The sequence below is a fragment of the Callionymus lyra genome, chromosome 1 (assembly GCF_982586985.1).
Source record: "Callionymus lyra chromosome 1, fCalLyr1.hap1.1, whole genome shotgun sequence".
Classification (NCBI taxonomy): Eukaryota; Metazoa; Chordata; class Actinopteri; order Syngnathiformes; family Callionymidae; genus Callionymus; species Callionymus lyra.
In genome coordinates, this window is record NC_141818.1 from 47570992 (window position 1) to 47595582 (window position 24591).

At 40.5% G+C, this 24591-nt stretch overlaps 1 protein-coding gene across 3 annotated transcripts; it reads right to left on the minus strand.

Moving 5' to 3' along the window:
* Positions 1-64: 64 nt before the first annotated feature.
* Positions 65-23732, minus strand: LOC148089947 (NACHT, LRR and PYD domains-containing protein 3-like). Of its 3 annotated transcripts, XM_087810795.1 has the most exons (14): positions 23571-23732; positions 18831-18921; positions 18628-18762; positions 17953-18022; positions 17611-17803; positions 15692-17492; positions 13996-14172; positions 9908-10084; positions 9135-9308; positions 2821-2997; positions 2043-2216; positions 1809-1982; positions 1466-1511; positions 65-867 (listed from the first exon to the last, which is right to left on the minus strand). In XM_087810795.1, the coding sequence occupies exons 1-13, from the start codon at positions 23605-23607 to the stop codon at positions 1469-1471; spliced, it is 3423 nt and encodes a 1140-aa protein (XP_087666921.1). In that variant the 5' UTR covers positions 23608-23732; the 3' UTR covers positions 65-867; positions 1466-1468. The 3 variants fall into 3 exon arrangements, with proteins under 3 accessions (XP_087666921.1, XP_087666937.1, XP_087666928.1); XM_087810811.1 differs by lacking the exon at positions 13996-14172; XM_087810802.1 differs by lacking the exon at positions 9135-9308.
* Positions 23733-24591: the final 859 nt, after the last annotated feature.

The following is a 24591-nucleotide window of genomic DNA, read 5'->3' on the forward strand; positions in this document are numbered from 1 at the left end:
TGTGCGTGCATGTATAGGTGTGTGTGTGTGAATTCTCTTGGACAGAAGATGAACAAAAAGAAAGTGACCAAACCAGTGGATTTATTTGAAAACAAGATCAGGAAACATCAAAGTGAAGAGGTTTAGCAAAAGTTCAATTACTTTGTTTAAATACTTGATGTTTATTAGTTTTGTTGAGAGATTTTCCTTCTTTGGTCTTAAAAGTTTCTCTTTGATTCACTGCTTCATAGCAAAAGCGTGACTACCCTCTAGTGGACAAGACAAGTAAAACAACATTCTTGTGGCTTCCTCTTTTATAAACCGATACTTGTGGAAAAAATATTGTAGTTTCTAAATGAACTTTAACATCTAAATGATCTGTTTCCATTTTTTACTTTTAAATTCTGGATCTAAAAAGTGATTTCAAGACTTTACTGCAGGAATCCACAACTTTCTTTGCATCAGGATCAGTTCAATGTGGAAACTGTTGTCATGGAACGACTTCAGAAAACAACCATTAAAATATATAACCACACAAGCAGCAAAACAATGAACCATTACTTGTATCTTTGAATAGATTGTTCCTCTTCAGGTCAGGATGTTCCAAGAATGAGTCGAGCTGTAAAAATTAAAACCATGTATTGAAGTCATTTGAAGTTGATCAAACAGTCTGGAAGGAACATCTTAACATTCATCTTCTTGCTTGATCTGTAATTCTCTATAAATGTATTTCCCTCTTTCTTCTGAGAGTCACTGTGGTAGTCACTCCTCAGTCGCAGCTTTTCAAATCTGTCAGGATGATCCAGATAATCCTGATCCTCCATCAAGTTCCTGTTGTCGTTGGACAGTAGGAGGCGCTGCTGTGTGTGAGTCCAGTGAGAGTGAAGACTGAGAGAAGAAGAGACATGAGGTGATGATGGTGGAAGAACGTTGTCTTGACGATCATATACTGATCCAAACTGAGACGAGTCAATGTTCTGTCAACATTCTTCTGAGAACTTGAGAGAAGAACCATGTGACTGAAACATCCCAGAATCATCTTGAATGTCAGATTTGAAGATGAAGTCAGCAGCTAAACTAGCATGTAGCTAACATGAGTCTAGTCTAGTTGTGATGAAGATGTTCAAGTGAACACATGATTCAATATGAAGTGATTCATGTGTGAAATGATGTTTAAAGTGACTCAACATTGTGAGTTGATGATCAAACTCACGTCTGATTTCAAATATTTGACAGAAATATTTCTTTGTTCTCCACTGACAGTCAAACTGAAACAATGTTGATGTTGAAGCTCCTGAAGAGTTTTGAGCTGAAGGACTTGAAGATTTGGAATCAGAGCTTCACTTGATTCTGTAACTGTGAGTCTTTAACATCTGCACGTTTGTTCTGGAATCTTCTTCATCAAGTCCATGTCCACAAAGACCTTCAACTGCTGTGTCAGCAGATGAGCTTTGATGTTGAAGTCAATCAATAGAATCAAACTCACCATTCATGGATAAGGTTTTAACCTATGTGGTCCACAGTCATCCAGTCTGGAGGAAGAAAGAGTCAGAAGATCAGATTCATTTGATTCAGATGTTTCATGAATATTGTTTCATTCTCAGTGGACGACTCAGTCATGACTGTTGATGACAACAAAGATGGATCTATAAACAGGCTGCTCAGTCTCCACTGTCTCCTTCATGATTCCACTGGTGTCCAGCAGGAGAACATGGAGGAACTCAGAGTTTGGATTCATGTGCTCAGTTCAGATGAAGAGTCTGAGCATTAAATGTTCAGTCTGAAGATCTTTGGAGCTCAGTCAGTGAGTTCTGCTGCTCTGTTCATACCTGAGAGTCTCCAGTCTCAAGTCTGGACCCTCCAGTCCAGCAGACAGCAGCTCCAGTCCTGGTCCTCCTGGATGATTGAAGCTCAGGTCCAGTTCTCTCAGATGGGATGGGTTCAATGTCAGAGCTGAGGCCAGAGAAGAACAACCTCCCTCTGAGATCTGACACCATGACAGACTGAAATGAAGGAGAAACACTTAGAAACTTATCAGAACCAAGAGAAGATGATGTTCTGACCTGAGAGTCTCCAGGTGACAGTGTGGACTCTTCAGTCCAGCAGACAGCAGCTCCACTCCTGGATCCTGCAGGTCGTTGCCACTCAGGTCCAGTTGAGTCAGACTAGAGGACGGAGAGCTGAGGACTGAGGACAGAAGTGAACAACTTCTCTCTGACAGTCGACAACAGCTCAGCCTGTGAAAGAGACGAGTTTCATCAACAAGTGACTTTTTCAATTCTTTATTTAAAAACAATCAACTATTTACTTTCATAAGATAATGGTCACATATTTGTTTGAATATTTATCAGGTTGGTATAAATGAGGGTGAAATGTTGAACAGACAGAAACCAAACATGAAGAAGGAGTAACAACAATGTTGAGGTTGTGGTTTGTTGTTAAATATTTACTTTACAGACTTTCCTACAAACTAGTGAGACATCATTGATTTATGCTGAATTGTTTGAACATGAACAAGTATTTCAGTGAATGTCTTCATGTGATCAACTTGATCTTGATTAATCAGATAAAATAAAATAAAGTGTTTTTCAACATTCAGTTCATGAGCTGAAAATAAATAATACATCAACAGGAAGTGACATTTATCAACACATCGTCTGCGAACAAGGAAATCTGGCTCAGTTGCTTCATCAACCAGGAAACAAGAGCTGAGACGACACTCGTCTAGTTTCTCTCCAGATATTAGAAACATGACATTTATTTATATCTTCATTTCTCCTGAGAGACAAGAAACCAGATGAACTGTGGACCAGACATGAAGAGAGAAGATGATGTTCTGACCTGAGAGTCTCCAGGTGACAGTGTGGACTCTTCAGTCCAGCAGACAGCAGCTCCACTCCTGGATCCTGCAGCTTGTAGTTTCTACTCAGGTCCAGTTGAGTCAGACTAGAGGACGGAGAGCTGAGGACTGAGGACAGAAGTGAACAACTTCTCTCTGACAGTCGACATCTGCTCAGCCTGTGAAAGAGACGAGTTTCATCAACAAGTGACTTTTTCAATTTTCTATTTGACAAGAATTGAAAGAGTTTATTTCAAGACAAACTCAACTATTTTCATTGATAAGATCTTCAGTTGTGGTTTGTTGTCTGCTTCCTCTCTAATATAGTTCAGTCAAAGTTTCTTTCAAACCTTTGATACCAACTATTGACACGTCATTGATTCATGCTGGACTTTTGAACATCAACAAGTGTTTGATTGAATGTGTTCATGTTATGGTTGATTTGATGTTGATGGACCAGATGAAGAGAAACTATGGAAGTATATCAGTGCCATCACAATATTGAATGGTTTCAACCTTTCAAATGTTGAATTAGTCTTTTGAATGATTGAATTAAAAGATTTGTTTATTAAAGGTTTTATTAATTTAATTGAATAATAAAAAACAATATATTTTAATTGAGTAATGGTTTTTTTTCACACATATAGTTTAATATTGTTATTTAAAAAAATTAAAAATACAATTTATAGATTGAATACTTTTTAAATAGACGTATCAGTCTGAAAAGGAAAATAAGTGAATCAAGATTATTTATTATTATAAATTAAAATATTTAACTCTAAGTGTAAAAAATGATTCCATTATTCAATGAAAACAAAACCAACCTTTCAATATTTTAATTATTGGATTAAATTATTCAGAAAATAATTATATAATAATAATAATACATTTATTTTATATGGCGCCTTTCAGGGCACTCAAGGTCGCCTAACAATCAGAAACAATGCAAAAACACAATGAAAAACAAGTTTAAAAAGCACAGAGCTTGCAGCAGATTTTCAGTCCATTGGTGAGTATGCCTGTCTAAATAAATGAGTTTTAAGGTGGGATTTGAAGGTGAGAAGTGAGTCCATATTTCTGATGTCCGGGGGAAGGCTGTTCCAGAGGCGTGGGGCGGAGCGGCTGAAAGCTCGAGCCCCCATGGTGGACAGACGAGCAGGGGGGACGTGAAGGTTGATGGAGGAGGCGGATCTAAGTGACCGGGTGGGAATGTTGATTTGGATGAGGTCAGACAGATATGGGGGGGCAAGGTTGTGTATGGCATTGAATGTATTGAGGAGGATCTTGTATTCAATACGGTGTTTGATAGGGAGCCAATGAAGTTGGTGCAGGATGGGGGTGATGTGACAGATGGCAGGGGTTTTGGTGACGATACGTGCAGCAGCGTTTTGGACCAGCTGGAGTTTATGGAGGAGTTTGTGGGGGAGACCAAATAAGGGGAGTTGCAGTAATCCAGGCGTGAGGTGACCAGAGAATGGACCAGGATAGCGGTGCTGTTGGGGGTGAGTGACGGGCGGAGGCGGTTGATGTTCCAAAGGTGAAAGTAGGCGGACCGGATGGAGTTGTTGATATGGGTATGGAATGATAGGGTGCTATCGAGGACAACACCCAGACTCTTGACCTGAGGGGAGGGGGAAACTGAGGAGTTGTCAATGGAGAGGGTGAGACTGGGTTGCTTGGTGAGTGTGGATTTTGAGCCAATGAGGGCTATCTCTGTTTTGTTGCTGTTAAGTTTGAGAAAGTGGGAGGAGAACCAGGATTTGATTTCCTGTAGGCAGGCACAAAGGGAGGGGGGTGGGAGGGCGGATGAAGGTTTGGAGGAGACATAGAGCTGGGTGTCGTCCGCGTAGCAGTGAAAGTTAATGTTGTGTTTACGGAATATTTGACCAAGTGGGAGGAGATAGATGATGAATAGGATGGGGCCAAGGACAGAGCCCTGGGGAACACCGGAGGAGAGCGGGGAGGTATGGGATGAGAATGATTTTAACTGAATGAATTGAGTCCGGCCGAAGAGATAGGAATGGAACCAGTCTAGGGGAGTGTCGGATATGCCAATGGAGGCTAGTCGGTCGAGGAGGATGGAGTGGGAAATGGTGTCAAAGGCTGCTGTCAGGTCCAGGAGGATGGATAAATGTCCAGAGTCAGCTGCCATCAGGAGGTCGTTAGTCATTTTTATGAGTGCTGTTTCTGTGCTGTGACGGGGGCGGAAACCGGATTGAAACTGTTCATAGAGGTTATTTTTGGATAGGTGGGCCTGAATCTGTGATGCGACGACTTTTTCCAGAATTTTTGAGATGAATGGCAGGTTTGAGATGGGGCGGAGGTTATTGAAAATGTTGGGGTCTGAACCAGGTTTCTTCAGTAGAGGTGTAACAGCAGCAGATTTGAACTGGGATGGGACGGAACCAGAGGTGAGAGAGGAGTGAATAATGGCTGTTATCAGGGGGAGTAGGGAGGGAAGGGAGGCTATCACCAGGGGGGATGGCAGGGGGTCAAGTTGGCAGGTAGATGGTTTGGAAGTCCGGATGAGTTTTGTTAAGTCAGTCGCTGAGGGGAGGTAAAAGCAGGAGAGAGGTACGGAGAGGGGGGATTGGGAACAAAGGGGGGCGGATGACTAGACGTGTGAGTGGTCAGTTGCTGGTGAATGGTGGATATTTTGGAGTCAAAAAATTCCATTATGGAGTTACAGTGGTCAGTGGAGTAGAAGTGTAGTGGAAGGGAATCAGGGGGGCGGAGAGAGTTGTTGACCACTGAGAACAGGGCCCTGGTATTGCCAGCACTAGAACTGATGATGTCTGCAAAGTATTGGGATTTGGTAGATGAAATGGCGTCTTTATAATGGAGGATGTGAGCATGGTGCATTTGTTTATGTATAGTGAGTCGAGTGCTATTGAAAAGACGCTCCAGCTGACGACCTTTGGCCTTTAGCTGGCGCAGATGGGGGGAGAACCAGGGGGCAGAGTGGGGGAATGAGACAGACCGGGTTTTAATAGGGGCAAGTGAGTTGAGCAGAGATTTGAGACCAAGATTGTACAACTCAACCAACTGATCCGGGGTGTATGGGGGGGTGTTAGTGGAGAGATTTTCAATGCCAGTTGTGAGGTCGGCTAGGTTGATATTTTTTATGTTACGGAAGGATATGACACAGGGTTGCTTGGTTTTGGACAGTGTTAGACATAGGTTAAATGAGACAAGTTTGTGGTCAGAGATGGGGAGGTCGGCAGCAGAGCAATTTTTAGGAGTGAAGCCTGAGCAGCAGACTAAGTCCAAGGTATGACCTTTACAGTGGGTGGGGAAATCAATATATTGTGTGACACCAAAACTGTCAAGGCATGAGATGAAGTCCTTAGTAGATGGCAGATTGTTGTTGTCTAGATGAATATTTATGTCACCAAGCAAAATTATATTGGATGAGAGTGAGCAGATGTGGGTGAGAAGTGTGGTGAATTCATCAATGAAGTCCTTGTTATGTTTGGGTGGGTGGTAAATGTTGACTAAAACAGTGGGAGTAGGGCCAATTAATTGAAGAGCCACAGCCTCGAATGACTGTGACACAGGCAGAGTAACATGACCGACCTTCCAAGTCTCGCGGTGAAGTATCGCGAGACCTCCTCCTCTTCCGGAGAGACGAGGTTTGCTGGTGTAAACAAACCCAGGTGGTGTACTTTCATTCAACTGAGAGAAATCATCAGGAGTTTGCCATGTCTCAGTAAGACAGAGACAGTCGAGTTTGCGGTCGAGGATGAGGTCTTGCAGTAGTTGTCCCTTGCCAGTAAGAGAGCGGGTGTTGATTAGTCCAAAGTTGACGTCAGAATGCTGGTTGGAGAAGCCGACGTTAGCCGGCCTAGCTAGGCTAGCTAACGCGCTGTGGTCCACCTTCCTGCCGGTATGTTTCGGAGGCTGGCGGTGGCCGGAGGACCAGATGGACTGTATGGCAGTGGAGTCATCGATGTTATAACTCCGTCCGGCTCCACGGTGGATGTATCTCCGGCGAGCGATGTAGGGGAAGCGGTGCAGTGGCAGTAGCAGTAGCCAGGTATTCCAGGTACGGAAAACCGAACGTTCACAAACACAAGGCCGATAAAACAAATTGCATTTATACTAGGGCCATGGTGGGAATCAACAGTAGCACTTTCATCATGAGTAGAAGGTCTGCTGAAAGCGAGGCATAGAAACGTAAAAACTTAAAAAATAACCGGAGAGCAGCGGCAGCTAGTCGCGCCAGCGTTCACTCAGCGAAGTAAGATCAATATGGTTAAAAAGATACAACATTTCAATAAAATTAAATGTTAAATTCAATCCTTCAATTCTCGGATGACACTGATCTACTTGCATAAGAAACAAAGCAAATGTTTTTCAATATTCAGTTCATGAGCTGAAAATAGATTCAACTGCTCCAACAGGAAGTGACATTTATCAACATGTCATATTCTAAGTAGGAAATCTACACTTTTCTCTCTTAATGTTTGACCTTGAAAATGTTGAAAACCAGGATCAACTTGATGAGACTGATTGTTGCAACAGTCACATGTCAGGAGAATGATCACAGATACCATCAGCACAATGGATTCAACAAGAAATGGAGACACATGTGTTCAGTGTGAAGTGAAGTAGTTGTAGATGAGCCTCACAAATCATTGGAGAAAGACATTTCTTACCAACATGTTAGTTTTCACACCCGTATATAACCTGAGCACAAATATTGATATTTTCTTACAACACACTTGGTAGTCACGTCAATACTTCATCTCTCCTGTCCTGTTTGTGGGGGCGCTAATCCTCTAAATGAGGGTGAAGAAGTCGTAACCAGCGGCTGATGAAGATGACGAGTTAACAATAGTGTCAGTACACGATGAGGGCAGCCTACACTGTACAAAAACAAACAACTCACCACACATGGATTTCCTAAATGTTACAAAATAAAATGTTCATATCTGGATCTACTACCTGAAAGAATCAATAATCAGACAGAAATATCTTCTTCACATTTGAAGTTAATCTTACAGCAAATGACATCAACTTTCATTGATCTCTTTACATCCACCACACATGATGACTTTAACCACATCTTTAAAATGATTATCAATATATGATTTGACTGTTAACTGATGCTTTTACAAAACTATACTTTCTATACGTGTCAGTGAAATTAAGTTATTATGTATTATTTATCTTTATTTTATAATGATTTTATTCACACAGTTGCAACATTAAATTCAAGTAAAAACAGTCACTTATTGAAAACAATGACTTTGAAATGACTTGTTAATGTGGTTCAGTTAGTCAAAGTCACCACTCTGAGTGTTTTCTCTGTCACAAGACAAATGTATTTATGATTCCTTTAATAATACTGACATGAACAAAATACTTATTATGTGAACAAAGATCTGCTGTTTTTTTGTTTATGTTTTAAGTCTCCGTTGATGGTTGTTTTGACTCTGTTGGTTTGGACTGTTGCTGAATGAATTGGAGTCTCAGTAAAAGACATGACAAACAAAACTTATTGGCTTCAATGTACATTTATGAACATATTTAGCTTCAAAAGAGCCTTAAAGTAAGTAAAGTAGTTTTGTTTCATGAAAAAAACTTCATGATAAATTGAAGAAAAATGTTAGAATGATGCGATTAGTCGACTTAATGGTTGAATATCTGGTGAGCAGTCGACTGTTAAAATAGTCGTAGACCTCATGAACAACAGATGAACCATAAGAGAAGAACAGAGACAACAAGGGTGGAAAAAAAACAACAATGAAAACAAACCTCAAGATTCCACTCTAAAGTGTTTTGTCTTCTACGAGACAGATGACGCGAGAACACTGGATAAAGAATATGAAGGACTGTTGTTTTGATTATTATTCATTTGACGCTTGTTTGTTTATCATTACAATGATTTATTAAGATGATTTTTTTTTTTTTTTTTTTTTTTTTTTTAGAATCCCTTATTAGTCCCGCGAGGGGAAATTCAACCATTCACACATACTGATGGGAGTAGGCATGCACACTTGCGCCAAGTTCACCATCAGGAGCAATCAGGGTGAAGTGTCTTGCTCAGGGACACAACGACACAAGCTTGTCTGGAGCTGGGATTGAACCTGCAACCTTTTGGACTGCAGGCAACCACTCTACCATCTGAGTCGCCCCCTATATATATCGATATTTTTATAAACTACGTAACATCTTTACCTGCTACACAAACATACAAATGTATCTATGAGCTGCTTCACTGAAGAACAAAGTGATGACAGACTTTGACTCGTGTTTCCACCTCTGACTTTACATTTGAGCTTTGATGATGTAGAAAAGATGATGTTCTGACCTGAGAGTCTCCAGGTGACAGTGTTGACTCTTCAGTCCAGCAGACAGCAGCTCCATTCCTGGATCATACAGGTAGTTGCCACTCAGGTCCAGTTGAGTCAGACTAGAGGACGGAGAGCTGAGGACTGAGGACAGAAGTGAACAACTTCTCCCTGTCAGGAAACAGTCTCTCAGCCTGTGAAAGAGACGAGTTTCATCAACAAGTGACTTTTTCAATTCTTTATTTAAAAACAATCAACTATTTACTTTCATAAGATCATGGTCACATGTTTGTTTGAATATTTATCAGGTTGGTATAAATGAGGGTGAAATGTTGAACAGACAGAAACCAAACATGAAGAAGGAGTAACAACAATGTTGAGGTTGTGGTTTGTTGTTAAATATTTACTTTACAGACTTTCCTACAAACTAGTGAGACATCATTGATTTATGCTGAATTGTTGGAACATGAACAAGTATTTCAGTGAATGTCTTCATGTGATCAACTTGATCTTGATTAATCAGATAAAATAAAGTGTTTTTCAACATTCAGTTCATGAGCTGAAAATAAATAATACTTCAACAGGAAGTGACATTTATCAACACATCGTCTGCGAACAAGGAAATCTGGCTCAGTTGCTTCATCAACCAGGAAACAAGAGCTGAGACGACACTCGTCTAGTTTCTCTCCAGATATTAGAAACATGACATTTATTTATATCTTCATTTCTCCTGAGAGACAAGAAACCAGATGAACTGTGGACCAGACATGAAGAGAGAAGATGATGTTCTGACCTGAGAGTCTCCAGGTGACAGTGTGGACTCTTCAGTCCAGCAGACAGCAGCTCCACTCCTGGATCCTGCAGCTTGTAGTTTCTACTCAGGTCCAGTTGAGTCAGACTAGAGGACGGAGAGCTGAGGACTGAGGACAGAAGTGAACAACTTCTCTCTGACAGTCGACATCTGCTCAGCCTGTGAAAGAGACGAGTTTCATCAACAAGTGACTTTTTCAATTTTCTATTTGACAAGAATTGAAAGAGTTTATTTCAAGACAAACTCAACTATTTTCATTGATAAGATCTTCAGTTGTGGTTTGTTGTCTGCTTCCTCTCTAATATAGTTCAGTCAAAGTTTCTTTCAAACCTTTGATACCAACTATTGACACGTCATTGATTCATGCTGGACTTTTGAACATCAACAAGTGTTTGATTGAATGTGTTCATGTTATGGTTGATTTGATGTTGATGGACCAGATGAAGAGAAACTATGGAAGTATATCAGTGCCATCACAATATTGAATGGTTTCAACCTTTCAAATGTTGAATTACTTTTTTGTATAATTGAAGATTAAATAATTAAATGATTTGTATATTAATGGTTTCATTAATTTATTGAATAATAAAAACAATATTTTTTCATTGAGTAAAGGTTTTTTTTTCACACATATAGTTTAATATTGTTATCAACGAGTATCCTTTTAAATTCATTTAAAAAATGTCAAAGTGTTTAAAATCCAATATAAATTTTAACCCTGGAGTTTTGAGCAGGTAAAAAAATAAAATAAATAACGTCTGTGTTTTGAAGAGGTAAAAATTATTTATAGTTTAATGTTGTAGTTTTGAAGAGGTAAAACAAAACAAAAAAATATATATATATTTTAACGTTTGAGTTTTGAAGAGGTAGAAAAATAAAGAATTATATTTTAATGTTGGAGTTTTGAAGAAAAAAAAGAATATTTTAACGTTGGAGTTTTGAAGAGGTAGAAAAAAAAGAAAATAACATTTTAATGTTGGAGTTTTGAAGAGGTAAAAAATATTTATATTTTAACATTGTAGTTTTTTTGTACCTCTTCAAAACTATAACATTAAAATATTGTTGCCCAAATGTGTAAAATGTTGTTTTTTGAAGGCTCGAAAAAGTTGTAAAATATAAATATTTTTTACCTCTTCTTAATGTTGGAGTTTTGAAGAGGTAAACAAACAAATTATTAACGTCTGAGTTTTGATGAGGTAAAAAAAAAAGAATATTTTAAAGCTGTATTTTTATTTGTTTTATTTTTTTTTACCTCTTCAAAAACTACATTAATATATATATATACACTACCGTTCAAACGTTTGGGGTCACCCAGAAAATGTTGTGTTTTCCATGAAAAGTCACACTTATTTACCACCATGAGTTGTAAAATGAATAGAAAATATAGTCAAGACATTGACAAGGTTAGAAATAATGATTTTTATTTGAAATAAAAAAAAAATCCTTCAAACTTTGCTTTCGTCAAAGAATCCTCCATTTGCAGCAATTACAGCATTGCAGACCTTGGGCATTTTAGCTGTTAATTTGTTGAGGTAATCAGGAGAAATTTCACCCCAGGCTTCTAGAAGCCCCTCCCACAAGTTGGATTGGCTGGATGGGCACTTCTTGCGTACCATACGGTCAAGCTGCTCCCACAACAGCTCAATGGGGTTTAGATCTGGTGACTGCGCTGGTCACTCCATTACAGATAGAATACCAGCTGCCTGCTTCTTCTCTAAATAGTTCTTGCACAACTTGGAGGTGTGCTTTGGGTCATTGTCCTGTTGTAGGATGAAATTGGCTCAAATCAAGCGCTGTCCACAGGGTATGGCATCGCGTTGCAAAATGGAGTGATAGCCTTCCTTATTTAGAATCCCTTTAACCCTGAACAAATCTCCCACCTTACCAGCACCAAAGCAACCCCAAACCATCACGTTACCCCCACCATGCTTGACAGATGGCGTCAGGCACTCTTCCAGCATCTTTTCAGTTGTTCTGCGTCTCACAAATGTTCTTCTATGTGATCCAAACACCTCAAACTTCGATTCGTCCGTCCATAACACTTTTTTCCAATCTTCCTCTGTCCAATGTCTGTGTTCTTTTGCCCATATTAATCTTTTTCTTTTATTGGCCAGTCTCAGATATGGCTTTTTCTTTGCCACTCTGCCCTGAAGGCCAGCATCCCGGAGTCGCCTCTTCACTGTAGATGTTGACACTGGCGTTTTGCGGTTACTATTTAATGAAGCTGCCAGTTGAGGACCTGTGAGGCGTCTATTTCTCAAACTAGAGACTCTAATGTACTTATCTTCTTGCGGAGTTGTGCAGTGGGGCCTTCCACTTCTCTTTCTACTCTGGTTAGAGCCTGTTTGTGCTGTTCTCTGAAGGGAGTAGTACACACCGTTGTTGGAAATCTTCAGTTTCTTGGCAATTTCTCGCATGGAATAGCCTTCATTTCTAAGAACAAGGATAGACTGTCGAGTTTCACATGAAAGTTCTCTTTTTCTGGCCATTTTGAGCGTTTAATCGTCCCCACAAATGTGATGATCCAGATACTCAACTAGCCCAAAGGAAGGTCAGTTTTATAGCTTCTCTAACCAGCTAAACTGTTTTCAGCTGTGCTAACATAATTGCACAAGGGTTTTCTAATCATCCATTAGCCTTCTGACCCAATGAGCAAACACATTGTACCATTAGAACACTGGAGTGATGCTGGAAATGGGCCTCTATACACCTATGTAGATATTGCACCAAAAAACAGACATTTGCAGCTAGAATAGTCATTTACCACATTAGCAATGTATAGATTAGTTTAAACTTAGATTAGTTTAAAGCACTGTTTAAAAAAACAGTGCTTTTCTTTCAAAAATAAGGAAATTTCTAAGTGACCCCAAACTTTTGAACGGTAGTGTATATATATATATATATATATATATATATATTTTTTTTTAGCTCTTCAAAACACAGACATTATAAAAATGCTGGTATGGAATTATAAATTTTAAAAAAATCGAGATTCAACATTTTTAACAAGTATCCTTTTAAATGTATTTTTTAAACGTGTTTAAAATCCCATATATAATATATATATTAAACTCTATGTCTTAAACATGTTTCCATTATTCAATGAAAACAAAACCAACCTTTCAATATTTCAATTATTGAATTAAATTATTCTGAAAATAATTCTATGGTTAAAAAAATACAACATTTCAATAAAATGAAATGTTAAATTCAATCCTTCAATTCTCTGATGACACTGATCTACTTGCATAAGAAACAAAGCAAATGTTTTTCAATATTCAGTTCATGAGCTGAAAATAGATTCAACTGCTCCAACAGGAAGTGACATTTATACTGACGTGTACAAAATACTTATTAAGTGAACAAAGATCTGCAGTTTTTTTGTTTATGTTTTAAGTCTCCGTTGATGGTTGATTTGACTCTGTTGGTTTGGACTGTTGCTGAATGAATTGGAGTCTCAGTAAAAGACATGACAAACAAAACTTATTGGCTTCAATGTACATTTATGAACATATTTAGCTTCAAAAGAGTCTTAAAGTAAGTAAAGTAGTTTTGTTTCATTAAAGAAACTTCATGATAAATTGAAGAAAAATGTTAGAATGATGCGATTAGTCGACCTAATGGTTGAATATCTGGTGAGCAGTCGACTGTTAAAATAGTCGTAGACCTCATGAACAACAGATGAACCATAAGAGAAGAACAGAGACAACAACGGTGGAAAAAACAAACAATGAAAACAAATCAAAGACAAACCTCAAGATTCCACTCTAAAGTGTTTTGTCTTCTACGAGACAGATGACGCGAGAACACTGGATAAAGAATATGAAGGACTGTTGTTTTGATTATTATTCATTTTCATTTAAAGTTGACGCTTGTTTGTTTATCATTACAATGATTTATTAAGATGATATTTTTATAAACTACGTAACATCTATACCTGCTACACAAACATACAAATGTATCTATGAGCTGCTTCACTGAAGAACAAAGTGATGACAGACTTTGACTCGTGTTTCCACCTCTGACTTTACATTTGAGCTTTGATGATGTAGAAAAGATGATGTTCTGACCTGAGAGTCTCCAGGTGACAGTGTGGACTCTTCAGTCCAGCAGACAGCAGCTCCACTCCTGGATCCTGCAGGACATAGTTGTGACTCAGGTCCAGTTGAGTCAGACTAGAGGACGGAGAGCTGAGGACTGAGGACAGAAGTGAACAACTTCTCTCTGTCAGTCCACAGAAGCTCAGCCTGTGAAAGAGACGAGTTTCATCAACAAGTGACTTTTTCAATGTTCTATTTGACAAGAATTGAAAGACTTTATTTATAGTTTAATATTGTTATTTTAGTAAAAAATAAAATGAAAAAAAATCAAGATTCAATATTTTTAACAAGTGGCTTTTTTAATTTAATATACAAATGTGAAAGTTTTTAAAATCCAATATATAATATATATTCAAATTACTTAATAAAATGATTCAGAAAATATTTCTATGGTTAAAAAAAATACAACAATCAATAAAATGAAATGTTAAATTCAATCCTTCAATTCTCTGATGACACTGATCTACTTGCATAAGAAACAAAGCAAATGTTTTTCAATATTCAGTTCATGAGCTGAAAATAGGTTCAACTGCTCAGGAAGTGACATTTATCAACTTATTTTGCTTAAAAAGAATCTTAAAGTAATACCTAACATGAATATTTAAAATTAAATACATGCAGTTGGACAAAGAGGACTATGAAGACGAACCCCTTGTTGTGGTCACAGCAGTCTGCTGTGTTCTCCTCCTCCTGGTCTGCCACTCCCCCTGTTGTCTCACCTCACACCTGGTCCTCATCTTCAATCATGCTCACCTGGTCTTGATCCCCAATCAACCCCCTTCATAAACCCTTGGATTCCCCGCGATCTGCGCCAGATCGTACTACGCACAACCGTGGTAATGATACGTCCCTGGCGCAGTGTATTTGCTACCTCGCTCTCTTACTCTAGTTGTTTTTTGGACCACATCTAACCTTTCGTTCCTCTACCTGCAGTAACCCGGATCACTCACTCCAGCTCGCCCACCTCGCTCTCCCTCCGGCTTCCTCATCCACTACCTGCTTCCCTCCTATTCAATAAACCCCCTTTTGTATTACCTGGAACATCGCCTCTGTCTGCTCTTGGGTTCAGCATCGTTAAACATCGTTTGATTTTATTATTTATTTTTATAGAAGACATTTCCTGAGAAAAAGACAAGATTTGACCTTTTGTATGAAACGGTGAAGTTAAATAAAGCTGCATTTTTATTGATGTAACCTTCGTGGTTTTGTTTCATTCAAGAAACTTCATGTGAATTTAAGATGAAGATTTTGTAGAAATCGGGCTCAGAGCTGCTGTGAAGGTCACACATGCTAACTCAAGTTTATTTACTATAAATAAATGTTGCGTACACATTCATTTGTGTATACGCAGTATAATTAATGAGGCCACATGTTTTAAATATGTTGTTTTGATTATTATAAATTTTCATTTAAAGTTGACGCTTGTTTGTTTATCATTACAATAATTTATTATATTTTTATAAACTACGTAACATCTTTACTTTTCAATTCTCTAGTTGACAAGACTGAACTAGTTACATCATCAAATCACATATTGTATGAATATTTGAGGTTTGTCTAAATTATGATCAATTTGTTAAACACAATGACAAACACAACAATCATCAAAGAGTAAATCAAACATTCATGTTTAGTTCATATCATCAGAAATGTTTGAACAACTTACAGAACTTTGTTTGCAGCTTGAACCACCGGCAGAAGCCTCTCAAGAGCCTCGTCTGAAGCATTTATTGAGTATTTCTTCAGGTCAAACTCGTCCAGATGTTCCTCTGAGGACAGTAAGATGAAGGCCAGGCTGGACCATTGAGCAGGAGACAGTTGATCTGTGAGACGTCCTGATCTCAGCTGCTGTTGGACCTCCTCCACCAGAGAAGTGTCCTTCACTTCATTCAGACAGTGGAACAGGTTGATGATTCTCTCTGGAGACACATTCTCACTGATCTTCTTCTTGATGAGCTCTGCTGTGTTGTGATTGGTCCAGGAGCTACTTCCTGTTTGTTTCAACAAACCTGGAAGGAGACTCTGGCTGGTCTGCAGAGAAAGACCCAGAAGGAAGCGCAGGAACAAGTCCAGATGTCCATTTGGACTTTTTAGAGTTTCATCTATTGCTGTCTGGTAGAACCTTTCTGTTTGACTTTTGTTACTAAAGATTCTTAGTAAAGATGTTAGTTTTGATTCCATCAGGTTGACTCCAGAGTTGATGAAGGTCTGGTGAACATGAAGAGCAGCCAGAAACTCCTGAACACTCAGGTGGATGAAGCTGAACACCTTGTTCTGGTACAGTCCTCTCTCCTCTCTGAAGATCTGAGTGAACACTCCTGAGTAAACTGAAGCTGCTGAGATGTTGATGTCACACTCTGTCAGGTCTGATTCATAGAAGACCGAGTTTCCTCTCTGCAGATGCTCAAAAGCAAGTTTTCCCAGAGACTCCATCATCTCCCTGCTCTTATGATCCCAAACCGTGTCAGTCCCAGATCCTCCGTCGAACTTCAGCTTCTTGACTTTGGACAGAACTACCAGGAAGTGGATGTACATCTCAGTCAGGGTGTTGGGCAGCTGTCCTGTCTCTCCTCTCTTCAACATGTCCTGCAGAACTGTGTCAGCGATCCAGCAGAAGATCGGGATGTGACACATGATGTGGAGGCTTCGGGAGGTCTTGATGTGAGAGATGATGGTGCTGGTCTGCTCCTCATCACTGGACCTCTTCTTGAAGTACTCCTCCTTCTGAAGGTCAGTGAACCCTCTGACCTCCGTCACCATGTCCACACACTCGGGAGGGATCTGATTGGCTGCTGCAGGTCGTGTGGTCATCCAGAGACGAGCTGAGGGAAGAAGATTCCCTTTGATGAGGTTTGTCAGGAGGACGTCTACTGAGGTGGACTCAGTAGCTTCTATCAGGACCTGACTGTTGAGGAAGTCCAGAGGGAGTCGACGCTCGTCCAGACCATCTAAGATGAACAGAACCTGGAGTCCTTCAAAGCTGCTGAGTCTGGATTCTCTGGTTTCAGGAAAGAAAAGATGAACAAGTTCCATCAAACTCAACTTCTTCTCTTTCAGCAGGTTCAGCTCTCTGAAGGTGAAAGGAAACATGAGCTGGAAGTTCTGGTGGGCTTTGTCTTCAGCCCAGTCCAGAGTGACCTTCTGTGTCAGGAGGGTCTTCCCAATGCCAGCCACGCCCTTCGTCAGCAGGCTCCTGATTGGTCGGTTTCTCTCAGGTGAGGCTTTAAAGAGGTCTTCTTGTATGATGGTGGTTTCTGGTCTGGTCTGGTTCCTGGTGGCTGCTTCGATCTGTCGGACCTCGTGCTCCTGGTTGACCTGGTCTGTGCCCCCCTCAGTGATGTAGAGCTCCGTGAAGATCTCATTCAGAGGAGCAGAGTTTCCTGCTTTAGCGACCCCCTCAGACACACTGTGGAACTTCTTCTGCAGGCTCCTCTTCAGTCGTCCTCCACACTCTGAAGCAAGACTTCCTGAATGAAGACATAAGTCACACGAGAAAGAAGATTGTAGAAGGTGAAAATGGAGTCAAATCTTCAGATCTGATGCAAGTGTTCTTCATCTTCATCATGTTTGTTCACATGTTCTTACTGCTCCACAGACGCTCGGCCAGATCCTCCTCCTCCATGTCCTTCAGGAGATGAACTGTGATCTTCAGGAATTCTTCTCTGATGCTTCTCCACTTCTCATCTTCCTCCTCATTCTGTGGAGTCTCTGGACTCACAAACCTCCAGACTCTCTTCAGCTCCTTCTGCATATAGTTGTAGAAGTTTCTCTCCAGTGACTGGAACAGAATCACAGAGAAGAAAGTAAGAGTGATAGTGGATCATCTCAAGAACCACAAAGACCAGAAGCTTTAACTTGGATTCAGCTGAATGATGATGAACAGAAGGAACCTCTAGGATGAGGACCTCCTCTAGTTTATGAACATACCAGTCGTTTGGTTTCCAGTTGTGAGGGATGTTGCTGACCAATGAGAAGCTCTGAGTTCTGATGGTCCACTCTGAGAAGAAGAGATGAAATCAGACTGTAAATAAACTCTTGTCGTGTTGAAGGTTCTGATCATAAGTGAACTAGAAGGTTCCTTTTAAAACCCACATACATCTCCATTAGAACTTAAATCTTGTCAAGCTAAACTGTTTATTTTAAATATTTTAATATAAAAATGATTCTAATTCTTGTCTAATTCTTCAAAGACTCACAACAGTCCAGAATATTCTGGTTCCTCCTGCTGGATCCTGATGAAAACACAACTCTGATCAACTCTCATCTGTTTCTATCCTGGTATTCACCAGTTGAACCACTAGATGTCCTCACACTGATGCACTGTTTCTATTTGTTCAGGCTTTTCCTTGATTTTCTGGAACTCCTGTTATGTTATTAGTTTTATCTTGATCTTTAAAGTATATACTTTATTGAATATTGTTTTGATTGTTTAAGCGCTTTGTGACCCTGGTCTGAAAAATTACTTACTTACAACTGTGAAAGCAACGTTTGAGGTTTTTAATTGTGTCTTTATCTCCCCCTGCTGGTGATGTTAGTGAAGTTAAGTTCTCTGGTTTAATGTGTCAGTTTGAACCTGGTAGACTCACACTTGTTCACTCTCACCTCACACCTGGAGACTCTTCACTTCCTCTGAAGTCAATCCCTCTCCCCATTGAACCATCACTCTTCAGAGACACACAGCAGGGTTCTGGTGCAGATCTTGGTCCAGGTCCAGCAGGTTCTTGCTGCTGCTTTGATCTTGAACACAGAAGTAGAAAGAGTGAGAATGAAGTCATGGAGGACAATCTTGCAGGTCCTTGTCTCACCTCTGAGTGCTGGTCTGTTCATCGTGCTCCTCACACTGAGGGTATTTAAAGGAGTCTCTGTCCTCACCATGAGTCTCAGCAGAGTCTTCACCTTCACACAAACACACTCATGAGATTCTTGTAAAAACTATAATCAATACTATTGTGTTTTTGCTTTATTTGTCTGTGATGTATTATTTAAACTGTCTGCATCTTTGTTGAGGACTACAGATGGAAACTATCATTGTGCTAAATCTGGTGCAGCATCTTTTTAATGTAACTGGACATTGTCCTTTTAAAAAATAAACTGAACTAAATAGTTTCATAGTGTCCTGTTTTCATTAGAGGAAAACAGAATTTACTTCACACGTTCTGCGCCCTCTACAGGCAGGGTTAAATGGAGCAGAGGTATCTTCTATCCACAGACACAGATGGAACTATACAATGAGGCGTCCACTATCCAGCATCTACTATCAGCAGCTTCTCTACTCGGTAAAATCTCTTTCCACACTGAGATTTCAGGCTTTCTGAGCCATTAGAGCAAATCTTCCTAAAGATAGTCCAGCCCTTTTCTTCAACCCCTCCTGTCGGCACTCACCTGAGGGACTAGATCATCTCATCAGCTCCACCTGCCTGCAATTATTGAAGGAGAACAATAGGCTGCTTGGAGCTCCAGTCTTCTCCTTTCTTGTGCCGTGTCTCAAATCGCATACTTGCGTACTCAAAGTTAGTATTTTTAGTGCGTAAGTGCGTCTCAATTCTTAGTATGCGAAATTTAGTGCACCATGCACGTTAAATTGTCACTAAAACGCCCACAAAACTGAGTATGGTTCGATGGACACTAACCACCCTAAACGGCTGCCATCTTAATGACGTTTTATGACGTGGCATGTGCTGTGGTGGGGGAGTCTGTTGCCCTTGGTCCTGGGGGTGCGTGGCCGGGTTGGTCTTTCGGGGGCTTCCCGGGTGGTGGGGCCGCACACTGGGCAGGGACATGGTGGGGGGACGGCGGAGGCATTGGGCGGACCCATGTTACCGTAGAGACCATGTACCGCCCATGCAAGTGCTGCTGTCCCCCTAGGTGCTGCATGGTGGATGGGGTTGGGGGCTGGGGGTCAGTACGTATGATGGGCGGGGCCCTTGCACCTTAGAGACCGTTGACCGCCCATGTAATACTGCTGGCCCCCCAACTTCCCTCATGACATGGAGGAGGTGGGCTGTGGCTGTTGGGGACGGTCTACAGTTTGAAGATTGGGGGCTGATCCCGGACGGCTGCAGCCCCATTACCCCCGCCCAGCCAACAACAACAAAAAAAAAAAAAAAAAAAAAAGTTTAAAGGCATCCCTGCCCACACAACCGTGGCCCCCCTGTGACCCGGGGGACTCTCACCGGAAGACCTGAGCCGGTACTTGGCCATTGTTCCCCTGGGCTCATGCGGTGGCGCTCGACCCGGCTACTGGCCGTGTTCACAGGGTTTTGGGGGGGGATCCGCTGCTGTAGTGGATCCCTATCTCCTTGGCTTGTCTTCTCGCGGTCCCCTGCTATGGACTTGGTGGCGGCCTGACGATCTGGGGGCCCGACCTGGCCCCGGAGCTCTATCCCCTGACTGGTTTTCTGGCTGTCCCTTGGAGGGCGGGCCCTTGGCCCCTCTGCCTCCGGGCCTGCGTCTGGTGCCTCCCCCTCTTTGCTTCCTCGGTCGTCCTCGCTGGTGCTTGCCCTTGCGTGCCGCCGGGGCCCCCCCGGTGGTGGTCTGCTTTCTCGCTGGTGTTTGGGGTCGGGCTCGGCTCTGGTGGTTATCTCGCCTGCCGGGTCCTGGTCTCCCGCGGGTACCTGCCGCGGCTTGGGCCCCCATGTCTGGATCCTGCTGTGCTAGGTATGTGCCCTCTGGCCTGGCTGGGAGTGTGGTGGCTTCATGGTGTCACTGGGTTCTGCCTGCCCACCATGCAGGGTTGGGTGGTTGGTGCCTCTGGGTCTCTACTTGCACTCTCTTCATACACACAACCACACACACACACACACATACAACCACACAACCACACACACACACACACACACACACACACACACACACACACACACACACACACACACACACACACCTACCTTAACATTTCAACCTCACCCTCTCCCCTCTATATCTTCACCCGTCACCGGAGTCTGTATACCTGTGTATTGTATACATTTGTCATGGGCCTGATCGGTTGCGAAGGAGACTGCCTGCCTCGAGTCCGGTCCTTCCAAGGTTTCTGCCTCTTACAGGAAGTTTTTCCTTGCCACAGTGAGTTATCATGAGCTCTTGGCAGGGAACCAGAGGCGCACTGTTAGCATAGACCAGGTTCAAACTAAAATTGTAAATAACAACCTGCTTTGCATCACATACAAAACTAGTCCGTGCGACTCTGGTTTTATTGGGTCCAACATTTATCCAACAACTAAGTTGTTTATGAAAAACTGTTGATGGACAATGGATGCCCCACCACAGAATGGACAATACAATTGTATTCAGTTTACATGTACTGCATTGTAACTGGTGAAGGTATGTAAATAATAATAATAATATATAAAAAAATAAAAAAAGACGTTTTAAACAGAAGTTACGTCATATATAATTTACATATACAGTATATATATATATATATATATATATATATATTCTTACAAGTGCATTTTCAGTAGCAGTAGAAAGATGACACGTCTTCGGTGCTGATACCAGCATAAATATCTCGCCAATATTTAGTTTCTCATATTTTTTCTTTATTTCTTTTTCCAAACTTGCAAATCGTTCTGCCAGCAGGTGGCGATAGTGTTCCAACAGCTGGTTGAAACATCGTTAAATAGAAGTAGAAGAAGAAGCTGTTCCGGTGTGTAGCAGCAGAGTTTGATTTGAGACATACTATCTGTGGAGAATTTGTTACTAGTTAGTACGTACACTATCCTGATGATACTAACTTCTAGTATACTAAGAGAAGTATGCGATTTGAGACACAGCATTGGCGTATTTTTTCAGTGCGCCCCCTACAGACGTGTCATTACAGGCTTTTACACTGCTTGCTTGTTGTAAATCAGGAACTTAAAGCACTGTAGTGATGATGATGATGATGATGATGATGATGGTCTGATCGTCGCTGAGCTGCATTAGAATTGGTGGCTCACGTGCTCAACACATGCACTTATTCTTACTATGTTTTTAAAATGAGAGTGTTTTCTTTGCATGTAGTTATTATGTGATGGTGTATTTATACAAGTGTGTTTTTAAGGATATAGCTCTGATCACGTGATCACATGAAGGAAACCGGCTTTAGCTGCTTTCATTCTGCAGCTTCACTTTGATGTAACTGACTGACGTGATGTTGTTTCATAAGAACGTCTGTGACTCTCGTAGAGAAGACTTGAAGGATCCCACTGTGTTTGTTACATTATAAAAACAATCTTATAATTCCTAATCGTTTTTTCTTAATTGCGTGAAATGCCTGGAAAACAACTCAATATACATCGATCATGTTGTCTTAATAAATAAAGATAATTATTTGAGTGAATGAGAAACATATTTTTAAGTTTACGAATGATTTATTATCCACTCATGTATCTACAAACATGTGTTTCTTTTTTATCATATTGATATTAATGTGTCTCTGGGTCTGAGCAGTAAATATGTACATAGAACACCTTCAAACATGTCAGGAAGTCAAGTTTCACGTCATTATTATTCTCGATACATTTGCTGCGCTCACATATTGACAGTGACATCAATACACTGAACTCAATTGACAATAAATCAATATTTCTACCGTAAAAATACATGAACCTTTGTTCACTTATACTTCAAAACCTGCTGAACATGAAAGTAAAGTCAGATCTTTGTCAACTCTTACAGTTGAAAGGCTTTTTTTTTTAATTCAATTTTGAAAATGTCGGCATTAACATATAATGACTATATTTAAGGATCATTTATTTCAAATTTCTACAGTAAAATCTCTCCAAATTGACCATGATAGTAGTCAAGGTCATCATGAATCATAATCCAGTGGAATTTTTCACTAGACTTTCAAGAGTTTCATTCTATGATATTTAAAATAAATGTGTGGTAATTGACAGATTATAATGATATAACTTTGAATTTACCATATAAAAGTTTAAGATAGATTTCCGCTATAGCGCTATTAACACAATTTAAATTAGTTAATTCGTACTGTTGGTTAAAATAAATAAATGGAAACATAATTAACATAAATAAATTATATAATCATTTAGTCCAAAGAAAATAGAACATAATTGCATCAGGTTGAATAAATACAACATAAAACATTATTACAATTAATTTATTGCGTGACAAAAACAATTTTCAAGTTTTCTCAAACTATTTGGTAGCGTTCAGCTTTTTTACCGTAAGCTTAGCAATAGATGCGCAAGATTTATTCAGTGCGGGCTGACGTGACGGTCGTTCGCTGACTGCGGGCTCACGTGATGGCAGTGACCGGTAGCTTGTGACCGACTATAAGGTACTTCTGGTCTATATTAACAATACACACTCACATGATCACAGTCACTACAACAGTATAGACACACAATAATAGTATATTATTTGCTGATAAAGAATATTTATAGACAAATTAGACACAGTGGTTGAAAAAGACTCGATTTTTCACAACTGCCTCATCAGGAAGTTAAACAAATATGCGCGCACACAAAAACACCCACAATCTATACACGCGCACAAACATACCCACACATGCACATAAACACTGTGTGACGGTCACTGACCTGTCTGCAGCTTTCTTCTCTGTGGTCTCAGGTCCATGTTGGAGCAGAATTCAGCTTCTTCTGACCAGAACTGATGGAACAAGACACTGATCAACTCCTTCTGACGCTGGTATCAAAGATCATGACTGAAATAAAAGTGCGTCATGAACTCGCTGTACTTCCCCGTCTTTCTTTACCTGGTCTGACGATACGTGACTTTGACACCAACGGAAGAACCGCCTACATGTGACGAAGCCGCTGATTGGCTGAGACTGTTTTACTAATATTAACGCACAACTGTACGATGCAATACAAACATTCGAGTTCCGAAGTAATTCGCTTTTCAGATAAATATTTTTTTAGAATATTCCCCTTTCTATAACTCATTCTACCTGTCGGTAGTTCGGCTCATAAACACCTCAGTAATTATTTAGTTTTCATTAAATACAAATAAAATGACTCGTTCAATAAAGTGGTAAAACGGATAGAACCGGAGTCCGTTACCGTCGCTCCAACACGACGTCACCTCCGGGTCTTAATACTTTGCTTTATGGAGAAAAAAGGATCAATTCAGAGTGTACGGTCGTTTATTCACCGCTTCAAAACAAACAAACATACAAACTTTTACGATCGATCGGACTCGCTCTTTGCCGGCAGCTGTACAGGTCAATAGCTCCGGGAAAGACGGTCCCTGGTTATGGGTTGTCTCTACATTTAAGGGAAAGTTTCCTGTCCAGGGGGTCGCCTTTTCCGGGGCAGTGGTTCTGTTATGTTAACTTCTGTTTCGAGTCACCTGGAGAGTAACTTCCTTCCTTGCCTGTTGTGTGCGCAAGTTCCTTTGTCTTCCAGCCCCCCTCTTTTGGGTGTGTTACGTGTTGCCCTTTTGTTTCACGTCCACAGGTGTGAACAGAGCAGACAGACAGTCCTTCATTAAATCGCTGAATAATCTCTAGTCTGTTTCAAGCTACCCTTGACACAGTGTATATCAGTATGCAAGTGAAATGTTGGTTGTGAATGTGTATTTAAACGTTTAAGCTCTTAG